Genomic DNA, 14,745 nt, shown 5'->3' with positions numbered 1-14,745 from the left:
TGAATGGAGCTGGAATTAGATAAATCAAAATATACAGGATATAGTATATGTAAATGAAAGAGGCACTTACTTGGGGAGATTACCAGAGAGAATTTTCAAGGCATATTCCCGCAGGTACTTCTGGAATATTGTGGTAAGTGCAATCATCGGCTCTCCTGTGCTAAGCTGGGAACATTGCACCATGCACTTTTTGTAGTAGACAAACAGGTCTGCACAGCTCGGTAACACGGCTCCAGCATCCTCTGAAGTACACTTTGGTGGACCCTGAGCCTTGAAATCACTTACAAAACGGTCAATTAACTCACCAAGGTTCCTACAGATGGGAAAAAAAAACAAATATTCAATGACTGGAAATTAATTATTATAAATTGAAGATGCACATTTGATTAAAAGTTTTAGAAAATATCTATTATCTACATCATGCATAATGTTTCACCATTGCACATATCTCATCTAGAATGTGGCATTAGAAAATTAGAAGTCCTTAAAGTGTACCTGTGTCCTTCTGTGCAGCCTTAGCACCCGCTTTAAAAAGGTTAACATTTGTATAGCGTTTTTCTCCTGTCAGCCTCAAAGCACATGGGACAATATTGGGCCACCATGCAGCGTGATCAAGTAAGAGCAATATGGAGGCTGCCATTTGTATTTCCTTTTAAAACAATACCAGTTGCCTGGCAGCGGTGCTCATCTCTATTGCAGCAGTAGTGTCTGAATCACAATCCAGAAAAAAGCATGCAGCTAATCAGGTCAAACTAGGGTTAGAAAATCTGATCTGCATGCTGCTCGGGGTTTATGGCAACATGTATAAAAAGCAGAGGATCAGCAGGACGGCCAGGCAATATGCATTGTTTAAAAGAAAATAAATATGTCAGCCTTTATATCCCTTTCACATCAGATTCCCATTAAGCTTGTTTTTAAAAGCTGGCAGTTTGGATTAAATGATGTATGAATCTTACCACATGTATAAAAAACTTTTATTCAAAGCGGTATTTACTAGATTTCTTTTCCACTAAAAATGTGCAAGCTGTAAGTAAAAGTTCTAAAACCACTTTCATTTTCTTGTTAAATTTCAGTAGTCTCCACTGGTGCTATGAAAAAGAAGCTCTTGACGATAATGGGGCCAGTAATTTTCCACAACGCGAAGCAAGCTTGAACCTAATGCATTCATTTTCCACAGACATCAAAAACAACTTTGTGTGGAAAAGAATCAGTCTACCCATCTGTGTTTAAATAAAAACATACTTAGTTTAACACATTTTCTGAAGCTCCTGGTTATAGAGGAAAATATTCAGCTCTTGGCTATCACAGATCCTTAATATGAGAATTAGGATTAACAATAAAAGCAACTTCTGCTACTAGTTGAAAATAACTCACAAAATGGAATGCCAGAGTCTATGTTACAAGAATCAACAGCCTTGAATTATATGAGGCTTTCTTTCTGAATACAGAAACCACAGTTTTTCCCCTTTAACTTGTGTGGCTGTACTGATACTTTATCTTCATCATTGAAGTGCAGCTGATACATTTGCAGTGAAGCTATGATGACAATATGGACCAACATCTCAGGAATGTTTCCATACCTTGTTGATTCTACCCCAAAGAGAATTAACACAGTTCTAAAGGCAAAAGGTAGTCAAACCCGCTACTAGCATGGTAAAGTGGCCAGTGTGTGTATGTTGGAATATTTTAGTGCCATGGCCATTTTGCAAGAACCAATTGAACGCAAGTCTTTTAGCTGATGGTGTTGCATCTTTCTCAAGCAACCAATTATACAACCAAGAATTAAAAATGGATTCTATGATGTGATACCAAGATGCCGATGCTGCAAAGCAACCTCAAACTAACATTTCCACCAGCAGGCTTTGCAGCTGGTATCAGGTTCCTTTGGTGAAATGCTGTTTTCAACTTTCCAAGGCATCTTCTAATATTGTAGCCAAATAACTATCTTTGCCTCCTCTGTTCATACGACTTCATAACAAAAGTCTTGGTCTTTGTTCATGAACACATTTTAATCTCACACCGATGAACTTTGTGGAGCCTACTTCCCACATAAATCTAATGACCTAATTATAAATGATGTTTTGAAGAGAGGAGCTAGAGATAACTAGTTACAGTACATTTCTAACAGTACCCAGCCATGAGATGACAGTACTTTGACATGTCCATTTTCTGAGGTAAACCAGTCTCTTGTGTTGCTTCAGAATGCCTACCTCCCTCCCATTACATGCATAAAAGTGTTCAATCACTATAGATAAGAGTAGAAATTCACAAGTCAGCAGAGGTAGCAGTGTAAGAGGGTGAGTGGAAATTTGGTTACCCCGCTAGTGGCAAGATTTTGGGCTCCCTCATAGGCCCCCATTGAAATACTAACACCGGCACCTTCCCCTCCATATTCAAACAGGCCACGGTGCTTCCCCTGCTGAAGAAACCTTCACTCGACCCTGCACTACAATCCAACTACCTCCCAATCTCCCTCCTCCCCTTTGCCTTGAAAATTCTTAAACGCCTGGCCCACCAACACTTGAGCCACTTCTTCTGTTCCAACTCCCTTCTCGGTCCCCTGTAATCTGGTTTTCATCCAGCCTATTCTACAGGAACAGCAATTGCCAACGTGGTCCATGACCTTGCCAAAGCCGAAAATAAAAGCTCTATCCTGCTCCTCCTGGACCTCTCCTTGGCATTTGACACTGTCGACCACTCCCTCCTTCTCTACTCCCTGCAGTCAAAGGGCATTCAGAACCTAGCCTTAGCCTGGATCTCCTCCTACCACTCCTTCACAACATTCTTCAATGGCTCCTCATCTTCTCCCATGCCCCTGTTCCCCAAGGTTCCTTACTGGGACCTTTACTGCCTACCCTGTCTACACTGCCTCAATTGAATTGGGAAAATCATCTCCTCCATGGGCTTCAACTACCACCTCTATGCTGAAGACACCCAGATATACTTCCACACCCCAGATCTCTCCTCCTCCACCATGGACAAGGTCTCCACCTGCCTCACATCCATTTCTTCCTGGATGGCCGCCAGGTTCCTGAAGCTTAATTTGGACAAGACTGAGTTTCTGATATTCCCATCTGTACCCCGCCCAGATATGCATATCACTATTGACAACACTACCATCCACCCTACCTCCCAAACCCACTGTTTAGGTGTTACCCTGGACTTTGCACTTTCCTTTGCACCCCACATCCAAAGTATTGCTGAAAATGGAATTTACTAGACAAGGGATGTGAAAATAAATAGGAGCGTGATGTGTGCAAAGTGAATGAACAGTATGCCTGTCATGAGTTACAAACACACTCCATGGACAGTACATACAGGACATTCCTATTGCTGTTCACACCTATTTAGCTATTCATGTGAAGCAGACTAAGACAATCCCTTATTTTGTGTAATACTAGTTCTTTAGTCTGATCTGCCAAGATGGGCACCCACTGTAAATGATAAAAGGAGCCAATGTTGCAAAGCACCCGGTGATATCATTGAATGCCAGAACCACTAGGATTTTTGAAGTAGATGGATCATTGGAATATTCATTGATGTTGTACTGCTCAAGCGCAGATCACTCCCAGTGACGTCAGCGGGAGCGAGGAGGCGGTCGCGCAGCTGCAGTGGGTTTGTGACTTTAAAGACGCTAATTCCGGAAGTGAACTGGCTGCGGGGACTGGAACATCGGTGACTGGCTGTGCGGGCACAGGACGTCTGCGGGGGACCATTAGAAGCCCTAGGTAAGTTTAATTCTTTTTTCCCCCTAACCCCTACAGTAGTCCTTTAAAATACATAGTGTGGTTTGTGAATTGCAAATATAACAGAATGATGCAATGTTATAAAAAAAAAAAAAGCTATATAATTGAAAATAAAAAATATTAGAGACCCTTTTCTTTGCTTCTAATGTTCTATTAATTATCCATACTAAACATACAATTAATTCTATCATAATTTTTTTTGGCTTCAATGCCACTTTAATACAACCTGTACTGTGCCCAGTGGGCACATATTTGTTAGAATTTAAACGTGCTAGATCTATACCTCACAACTTTCTAAGATGAGAAAAAAACACATAGCTTTTGTGAAAAAAAAAATTTCAGCAAGAGGCAAATCCCTGCCACATTTTATGTGCGTGAATAATTTATGTGTAGAAGACCTATTCATTTTTGCATTAATTTCTATACAATACTTTAAAAATAAAAGCTGTTCGGTTAATACATTAAAAACTGATTAGCCATTAAGTATTGGAAAGATTTAAATTGCATACTGCCCATGAAAAGCTCAGAACTGGGAAAAGACATGAACAGGTTAACATTCTGGGAAACTGTACACTTTCTCTTCTCAAAACCTTTTGCTAAGGTTACAAATTCCTTTCAAGTTTAGGGTGCCTGCAAGGGAAACACTCTAATGGAAAACATTTCTGATTGAGTGGAAAAGAGGAAAATAAAAATGCATTTCAATGTAAAGTCAGGACAGGGTGTGTCTGGATTACGGAGAGCTGGGATTACATTGGCTGGAAGGTACAATGACAGACCCTCATTGAATCTGGCTGCACTTGCTAGCTTACTGTTAAGAATATTTTACTATAAGACTGGGCACAAGACTTACAGAAGAGGAACAGTAACAAAATATTGTGTATAAAATTCTAAATAAACAGTACTTAAACCAAGGGCCCAATGGAAAATTTTGATAAAGATACACAAGTATATTTTACATATCCGTGCACAAAATAAGCTTGTCTATTAAAAAGGAACGGTAGTGACAATAACGTGATTAATAAAATAGCTTATTTTTTACACGATACAGTTATAAATGATTTAGCCAGTGTTTGCCAAATGTTTAATCTTTATTTAAACCAATTTACATTTTGCAATTTATTACAGGTGGCGACATCTTTAGTCCCGTCAGGTCATCTATGCGGAATGTTTGTTTACTTAGAGTTGTGAAAGTTCAAAATATCCCTGGTCTCCCAGAATATCTCATCCTGATGAGTTAACAGATTTTAATACGGTGTGCTTAACCAAAAAAGCTTTAAGGGCTGGTTCACACTGGGGTAGATAGTGCTGGGCTTGCTGATCGCCGGCGACTGGCAAAGTGCTAATACAGTGTCACCCTATGAGAGTGTTCCCAAGACAGCGATTTTCAGAAAATGGAAATCTTACTGCGGGTACCATTTTTCAGAGCAATTCAGCTTAAAGTGACTCTGTAACAAAAATTACAACGTTTTTTTCTACCATCCTACAAGTTCCTAAACCTATTCTAATGTGATCTGGCTTACTGCAGCTCTTTCTACTATAACCATCTCTGTAATAAATCAATGTATCTTTCCCCTGTCAGACTTGTCGGCCTGTGTCTGGAAGGCTGCCAAGTTCTTCAGTGTTGAACTGTTCCTCTATGCACACTCCAGTGTGTGTTTTATTTACATAAGCCAGCAGCTTCTCTGCTATCTTATCAGTGATAGAAGAGAGCTGGATAAGGGCCGGTTCACACGGACGGCAGGCGGCGTTGGGGCGGCCAGGAAGTCGCGTCGTCCTGTGACGTCCCGTTCGGTGGCGGCGGTACAGAGATCGTCGCGATCGGCGTTTCTCGTCCCCGCAGGGGGACATGAAGCCGCGCCGGCTAGCCGTCCCTGGACGTTGCATGCGGCTTCTAGGGACGGCCGAAACGATGCGTTAAATCGGGATCAGAACGCCGCGTTTATGCAATCGACGGTAATCGACGGTAACCGCGCAATGCTAAACGCTCCTATTCACTTGAATGGGAGAGTTTAGCCGATGGGTCCCGAACGCTTGACGGTAGACGCCGCCAAGCGTCCGTGTGAACCGGCCCTAAAAATCCTCCTCTGGAGGCTGTGAAAGGAGCTGGTCTGTCACATACTGAGGAATTAACGACATAGGCAGAGCTGTCTGCAGGAAGCCTGTAATGTTCAGTGCATGAGAGAAGCTGGGGACAGAAGGTAAACACACACAAGTGATCTCTTGAGATTCAGAAGTAAGGCTGTATACAGCCTGCTTGTGTATGGATGTATTTTCTATGTGTGGACATGCTGTACATCAACCTACTTCCTGTTTTGGTGGCCATTTTGTTTGTTTATAAACAAACTTTTAAAAACAGTTTTTGACTACTTTTAATGCGGCGGAGAGCGGTGAAATTGTGACAGAGGGTAATAGGAGATGTCCCCTAACGCACTGGTATGTTTACTTTTGTGCGATTTTAACAATACAGATTCTCTTTAAAGGAATGAGGGAAAACGCACTGCAAAATCGGCAAATGCTGAGTGCTCAGCGACTGCAATTTGCAGTGTGAACTAAGCCTAACTTTGTATGTATAGGTTGGAGTTTTCCTCACCCACTGCACAGTAAAGTCCCACACACACACAACAGCAGTCTTTTAAGCCTCATATACACACTTAACAGTGGTCTTTTAGGCTCTCACAACTTTTCTTGTGAAACACCTAAAAAAAAATCTCTTGCTATTGTTCAAGCAGCTGAACAATAGCAAGATATTTTTTTTAGGTGTTTCACAAGAAAAGTTGTGAGAGCCTAAAAGACCACTGTTGAGTGTGTATATGGGGCTTAAGTTCAGTTTTGTGAAATACATTAAAGTACACCTGAACTGAGGGGAATATGGAGACTGAAACATTTACTTCCTTTTAAACAATAAATTGCCTGGCTATCCTGCTTAGCCTGTTTCTAATACTCTTAAAGAGACTCCGTAACAAAAATTGCATCCTGTTTTTTATCATCCTACAAGTTCCAAAAGCTATTCTAATGTGTTCTGGCTTACTGCAGCACTTTGTACTATCACAGTCTCTGTAATAAATCAATGTATCTTTCCCCTGTCAGACTTGTCGGCCTGTGTCTGGAAGGCTGCCAAGTTCTTCAGTGTTGTGGTTCTGCTATGAACTCACCCTTTCTGGCCCCTCTATGCACACTGCCTGTGTGTTATTTAGATACGAGAGAAGAGAGACGCTGCTCTAATCAGCTGGATAAATCGTCCTCTGAGCTGGCTGGGCTTTCACATACTGAGGAATTACAAACAAGGGCAAAGCTGTTTGCAGGACGAAAAGAGCAGCCTGAAACTTCAGTGCATGGGGGAAAGAAACACACAAATGATCTCTTGAGATTTAAAAGGAAGGCTGTATACAGCCTGCTTGTGTATGGATGTATTTTCTATGTGTGGACATACTGTACATCAACCTACTTCCTGTTTTGGTGGCCATTTTGTTTGTTTACAAACAAACTTTTTAAAACTGTTTTTAACCACTTTTAATGCGTCGAGGAGCGGCGAAATTGTGACAGAGGGGAATAGGAGATGTCCCCTAACGCACTGGTATGTTTACTTTTGTGCGATTTTAACAATACAGATTCTCTTTAAGTCAAGCACCCACATGAACATTGGGTGGGGGGGTTAATCAGCCATGACCAACGATCGCTTTTCGGTTCAATTTCCCTACCACGGTGTAACAACGGCGCGAACAATCGTTTTAACGATTGTGGTAAAATTTCTGTGACTGTCAATGGGGAACTGAACAATTGTCATTCAATGATCCAATATGAGGTAGCGATCACCGCACATAACTAAGCATTGTCGCAAAAAAAAAAATAAAAAAAAATAGGCATCATGAAAAAGCCACCTGAAAAATTGCTTCGTGGGTATGGAACTTTAGCCATAGACCCTTATCAAGCAAGCAGATCACGTGTTTATGACCGAAGTCTAACTAGATTAGCCTCATATTTGTTTCAGTTGTGTGATCAAGACACTACTGATACCAGAAAGATCAGCAGTACTGAAGGCAACTGGTATAGTTTTAAAAGGAAATAAATATGGCAGCCACTACACCACTTTTAGTTTAGGTGTCCTTTAAGTCACAGCTGAACCTCTATTTTGATACATGAGTAGTGAAGTGCAGACATATCCCCTGCAACATCGTACTCTAGTCTTTCCACTCGTGCACAGCTGCAATGGGCATGCCAGTCAGGCTTTGTACATCTGACTTATTGTCCTTAATCTACCTCTGGATATGGTGTTCAGCTCATAAAAATCCAGACCGATGTCTGCAGCCCGTTCATCATGATTTAGCAGTAGATGGCCAACAGATATTAAGTACCAGGCTGCCAGGGTGATGAAGAGGAAGAATTCCGGGCAACATTAGACTACTGCATTTTTTTCATACCTTTCTGTAGTAATCCCAATATGTGCAAAGGGTGTGGGCAGCAATGGCTATTTTTGTGCTCATAGCGTGGCTTTAAAAATAACTCCACTATGCTTTAAATAAAACGTATCTCTCAAGTAATAACTGTTAACCGCAATTCATTTTAAATACTTTTCTCTCTTTGCTTGTAATATGCTTTAAAATAGTGCTAAAAACTGGCATGGACTTGTCCTGCATCGACAATAAGCAATTACTCCTAGGCAGAAGCAGCCCATCCTGTTCTCTGTGGGGCACAGAGTCAAGCACAAACCCGCTCATTCCATTAGTGTCTCTAGAAATACATTCAGGAGATCTTAAGCCAGGTGTGGTCTGTGTTAGTCATGAGCAAGATCCAAAAACACTTTTTGTTACATTAATGTCAGGTCTTACAACTTCTTAAAGAGGTTTTAAGACAGCAGAATTGACAGGCAGGAAACATTTAACAATTGTAGAATCCGAAACAATTGAAATACAAAAAAAAAATCAAATAAGCATATACTTCAGATCTTATTCTTAAAGTGTACCCAAGGTGGTATGTGATATTGTGAGACAGACATTTATGTACAGTGCTAAGCATACAAATAACTAGGCTGTGTTCCTTTTTCTGTCTTGAGAAGTTAAACTTTCAGCTATGCAAGTGACCTTTTCTCTCCAGTAGACCTAGTTGGACTAGAACATAAACCTCACTGATAAGAAATTACAGCCATAAAACTCTTTCCTGGCTGAGAACAGCTTTTGAGTGCAGGGCATAGATAAAAAAGGTCAAAAGTTCATATATTCTAGCACTGGGACACTTGAAAAACTGTCATTGAGCAGAGACAATAAAACTATCTACTTTTCAAGTGTTTAAACATAAAACTGTGAGATATCTAAAAAAGTAAATTTCAGGAGTAGGAGGATATATTCAATTGTTTATCTTATCACCTCAGATTCACTTCAACTTCCTGTGGTTCTTTTAAATATATAAGGCAAATGTAGATCATAACGCTCACCACACTGAAACAGTCCAGGAGCTGGACACATGTTAAGTCAAACCAATCAGATATCGGAATGAGAAGAATCTGCTCAACTGGAACGTTAAAAGTCTAATCTTTATTTCATAACAAATCCAAACACAGGCATATTGACTCACACGTATCAGGAGTACAGATCACTCCTAAGTCATAGTACTCTGCCTGTGTCTGGATTTGTGATGAAATAAAGATTAGACTTTTAACTTTCCAGTCATGAGGATTCTTCTCAGTCTGATTCTTTGTAAACACGGTTTACGCAACAGCAATTTTAGATAAATGGTATTTGAAACTTAAGGGACCTCTTTACTGCATCTAAAGAGAGAGCATGGTGTCAGGGCACCAGGAAGCACTATGTCCCCAAGCTACTCTGTCCCCTGAAGATTTGGGCTGCTTGGGGAAGATCTGAGGCTTCTTTGAGAAATTTGCATTCCCTCACTACTATGAGGCTGGCCTACCTGCCAGTAGTCAGAAGTAATCCCCAATCTCAGGCAATAGTCGCAAGTGTCCCCCAATCTCTAGCAATAGTTCAAAATGGTCCTCAATTGCTGCCAGCAGTCACAGATTACCTCAATCTCTGCCAGCTGTCACAGATAGCCCACAAATATCTGCCATGAGAGATATGAAACCCAGAAATGTCTGCCAGCAATTCTAGATGGTCAGCAATCTCTGCCAATAGTTACAGGTAGTGCCCAGTCTTTGCCCAGTGTGGCCCTTGTCCACAGTAACCATTGGTCTCAATCTCTGTAAAGGTGGCCAGTAATGGTCCAATTTCTAGCAAAAAATCGTTTGAGGGATGAGAAATTCTGATCGGATTGGTTGTAAACAATCTCTGCTGATGGGCACAATCAATTACGAGCGATTATAAAAATCCGATTGGATTTTCTTCACACCAAAATTTGGATTTTCTTCTTGGTTGTGATAGAGAGGAAACAAAGATTGGTTCGTTGATGGTGTAGTGAACGATTTTTCTTCCATTCAGAATTATCTGATCGCTTGAACAATTTTTCGCTAGAAATTGGATCATTAGTGGCCACATTAACCATCGGCGATTTTACTGATATTGTTCACGTAGTGTTAACCCAAGTTAAATTCACTCATAATAGAAATGACACCACAGAGTGAAAAAGAAAGGACACTTACTTGTCTTGTGATTCTATATACACATATAGATGGGGCTCAAAACATTTTGAAATAATCCCATGAAATGGATTCTCTGGTACTTTCGGCTTCTTTGGCTGTAAACAAAGTAAAATCTTAAAGTAAAAAAATACATAGATAATAGATGGATGTCCCGTTCAATATCACAAAGAATCAATCAAATCCAGACAGCTGGGTGGCATCAGTATTATATATATTTGATCAGTGTCTTTTATACCCATTTACAGTCATGTTTGATCAGCGATGAGTGACCAACGCCCAATGGCTGATTTGTAACAGATGTATTAAAAACAAAGAACAAAACTGGAGCAAAAGAAAACTGATTGCCCAAGAAAACCAAGGCTGTTAAATGAAAACAAGATTCTGATTGTTTTAAGTGAACTATTTTGCTCCCTTTTTCTTTGCACCTGGCCTCACATGAGTCCCCTTGTATGCGACCATTTGTTGTGGTGTTCTAATGGCCAGCCCTTAATGACAAGTTTATAAAGAAAACTGTCAGGAGGAATTCAAATCAATCATAACAAATGCAGTTCGTTTTACAATTACTCACTTAAGAAATCGCATGAAAGCTTAAAGAGGAGCTGTTAGGTATAGGGTCTCAGAGAAAATAAACACATATATCAGTAGCTAAAGATTGGCTGTACTTACATTACATATGCATTTCACTGTCCACGTTTGGATTTCACAGAATTTGTATATAGTATATGCAGAGATAGATGCTCCTGACAGCTCATGGCAGGCTCCATGTTTGTGAAGCCAAATGTGTCCTCATGTCCTGCCTGCTTCTGATCACAGATAAGCTCGTTCTTGAACAACACGGTGTGCAGTGAATATTAATGAGCCATGTGGCTAGGAACAATAGCTGAGTCCTGCAGTGTACTCTGCCCCGAGATTTATCAGTGCTTCGCGCTGGACTGATTAGAAGCTCCTGTACCGTCTCATTAGCAGCCGAGGGGAGGGCCCCAGAATGCTTTGCAGTTTAGCTGCGGCTTGCGTCTTTATGGGTCTATAACAGACTTTAAGATAAGCACACATCAAAGGTAACTGAAATGTTTATCTTCACTAATGGCTTTTGAGCTTCCTTCTAAACTGTTTAACACAGGAGAATAGAGGTTTAAATTAGCTTCTGCAGCCTGACAGTTACTCTTTAAGTCTTGTACACACCTTTAATGAATACTGTACAGACACGCTGGTCAACTATCGCTGAGCAGTGTGCACTGTTCACTAAGAAAGGGGAGGAGGGATGATGGGGCAGCACACGAGTGAGCTGTGTTACGCATGCGGGTAAGCACAAGCAAAATGCGCTTGTTTTTTGCTTGTCGTTTAGTAGTTTAGCATGCTGGATCATTAAACTACGTCATGGGACAGCTGTACAAGTTAAATTCTCAGCCGAGGCAGCGTCTGTTGAAGACCATTTAGCTGGGTATGAGGCTTAAGTCACGTTCTATTGCAAAGCCCTTACAAACTTATAAATGAATAAATTATGTGTATATCCCTTTTAGTCACCTTATCCAGATCACTTTCAAGAGCAGACTCATCTCCCATGTTGTCATCGTCTAGGAAGGGATTGGTTGAAACTGGAGCTTGGGGCTCTGGCTTTTTCTAGAAAAAAAAAAATTAAATGCATAGATGTTAAATATATTTCTTGTATTCCTAAAACCTAACATTCATTATTTCTGACATGTCTGATCTGGTTCGGGAACGGTTTCCTAAAGTTATCATGGGAAAATCTATCCAGTTATCAAACAGGAGCAGTATGGACATGAACTCTCGATACAACTTCCTGTCAGAGCTGGTATGCAAATGAATGCAGCTTAAAAATACACCAATCGAAAACTGCCAAAGTGGAATTGGATTGATCCATTTTCAAGCTGCATAATATGCATACAAAACTCAGTACATGAAGAAACAAATGTTTATCTAAGACACGGATAAGTAGTAAGAATCAGGCAGGGATGGTAAAGTACCCCTGAATCGGGAGAAAAAACAACTTCCTCTGGATCAACAGGGATATGTGAGGGAGTGGGCTGGTGTTGTACTTTATACTGGTTGAACTCGATGGACGTATGTCTTTTTTCAACCAAAATAACTATGTAACTATGATGGGTTAGATTATTTTCCATTGGGTCTCCCGATGCTGCTAGTGGTCCCCATAACTCCTCCTATTCCCCCTCCTGAGCCTTCTGGAAATTCCTCCCAAAAAGCACCACACAATTCTGAACTGCGCATCTGTGAGTTTCAAACTGCACATGAGCTGTGAAAGAAAGCACTCAGACGAGCACTTCATTTCACTGTGCAAAGGAACCTGTTAGGAGGCTGACATGTTTATTTGCTTTTAAATAATGCTCATTGCCTGGCTGTCCTGCTGATCCCATGCCTCTATTACTTTAAGCCACTTACCCGACCAAACATGCAGATCAGATGTCTATGACAAATCTGACAATATTAGCTGCATGCTTGTTTCAGGTGTGGGATTTAGACCCTACTGACCAGAAAGATCAGCAGGACTGCAAGGCAACTGGTATTGTTTAAAAGGAAATAAATATGGCAGCTTCCATAGGTCTCACACCTCGGGTTCCTTTCAAAGTCCATACAGTGAAACGTTTTTCTGTGGTGACTTTTACATTGATACTCGAGGAAGTGGGGAGTATGCAGATCTAGAGGAATTTCACAATTCGATCACAATAGATCGATCAAATTCCACCTTGGCACAATTCAACTAGTCCGTTTCCAAGCTGCACACATTTGTATAATCCTGTATTAACATGGATTAATTTGCATCTCACTGACCATACCCTTCTGACTACTAACACCTGTCTCACCATCATAAATTTTGCACCTTTATGAGCTACACAGCTGCAATGTCTTCATAAATCCATAAAAATGTATGTAGTTATTCTGGAAATATTTTTTTCCTCTCCATTAAATCAGAGTTACATTTTTTAAACCATTTTATCAATACATAAGTGATAGTTTTGTGTAGAGAAACACACTGGCCTTTCTCTGGCCCTGGCATTTGTCCTCGGGTGAACCAGCATTCTCCTTTCTGGGGGATAATGAAAAGCACACACAAATATTTTGCATTCTGTAAATTAAAAGCGTACTTGTATGCCGAATTATATATGAAGATGATAACATGCAAACTGGTGTTCTTCCAGAGACACCACAAGGAGTTTTTTTTTAGAAAAAGAAAATCTAGTGTGTATTCAGACCCTTCAGATACTTTTTGCAACCTTATGCTAAACTCATTTACATTCATCATCTCTCTCATAAAGCAACACTCAGCACCCTATAAGCACAAAGTAAAAAACAGGTTTTTTTTCTTTTCTCAAAGATCGTTAAAAATATCAAGCTGACATATCATATTGAGGCAAATATTCAGCCACCTCAATTGACATTCAGCTCTGGTGTATCCTGCTCTTCAGACCATTATTAACATATTGTTTGCCATTCACCTCTGGTAAATTGCATTGGGAGATGATTAGGAAAGGCAAACACCTAATTCAAGAGCCAGGCCTCCCAGCTTAAAGTGAACCTCCGGAATAAAAATCTACTCAGCAGCACTGAAAAGGCTTGGTGTGTCTTTAACCGTTTCACAGCATCAGAACTTTGTTTTTCTTACCAAAGCATCATTTTTAGCTGCATTTTTAGCCAAGTTCCACCCATCAAAGAAAACTGCCTGAGCTTTTTTTTCCCTGATGTTGTGCAAAGCATGATGGGATTTTCTATGTTGTTATTCATGTTGACTAGCAACTGGGAGGGGTGATCAGCACACAGGACAGTTGGAACTGTGCCTCATGCTCCCTGTCACCTCCTTTCAACCAAAAAGATGGCTGCCCTCATGAAATCAAACATTTGCCTGTTCTTTTAAAACAGGGTGGGTAAGAGATTATATTACCTATCTATTTAATGAACATAACTAATGTAACTTAATGACAGTGTGTTTGTTTAGGCTGAAGTTCCTCTTTAACTGAGCAAGCTTAAAAGCTCTTGTCCCCCCCTTCCAGTTTGTTTACAAAGTAAGGCGACTAAGGGACACTGGACCTGATGCATTGAGCCCTGGTAAAGTTGTATTTGCAGGAAGCGCGCAGCAATCTTACCAATACTAGAGGAGGGGGAGCACTGGCCGTTAGGCCACTAGCACCACTTGCGTTACTAGAGTAGGTGGAGCTATCCCATTAGCTCCTTGCGTGTTGGATTAACGCGCATGTAACCACGGTAACACTTATGGCGCTAATAGATTAATGTCCAGTGTTAAATGTGCCCGTGCACTCCCTGTGCATGGCAACTTTACCAGCATTTAGGGGATCAGTCAGGCCCATTACATAAGTTCAACATGGCATGCAGCTGTTCCAAATAAATTCAATCTGGAAAAATCAATCACAAAAAAAA

The 14,745-nt window shown here is 40.6% G+C and overlaps 1 protein-coding gene across 1 annotated transcript in view; it reads right to left on the bottom strand.

Annotated features, from left to right (window-relative positions):
* Positions 1–14,745, bottom strand: part of VPS53 (VPS53 subunit of GARP complex) — a 176,960-nt gene that overhangs the window by 72,047 nt on the left and 90,168 nt on the right. Inside the window, exons 12-14 of the mRNA XM_068268614.1 lie at positions 11,860–11,955; positions 10,336–10,430; positions 71–313 (exon numbers count right to left, since the gene is read on the bottom strand). Coding sequence (XP_068124715.1) covers positions 71–313; positions 10,336–10,430; positions 11,860–11,955 — 434 coding nt within the window. The remainder of the gene's footprint in view (positions 1–70; positions 314–10,335; positions 10,431–11,859; positions 11,956–14,745) is intronic.

The sequence above is a fragment of the Hyperolius riggenbachi genome, chromosome 2, assembly GCF_040937935.1.
Source record: "Hyperolius riggenbachi isolate aHypRig1 chromosome 2, aHypRig1.pri, whole genome shotgun sequence".
In the NCBI taxonomy this organism is placed as follows: domain Eukaryota; kingdom Metazoa; phylum Chordata; class Amphibia; order Anura; family Hyperoliidae; genus Hyperolius; species Hyperolius riggenbachi.
The sequence above is the reverse complement of the archived record's forward strand: the minus strand, read 5'-3'. Positions and strand labels throughout refer to the sequence as shown.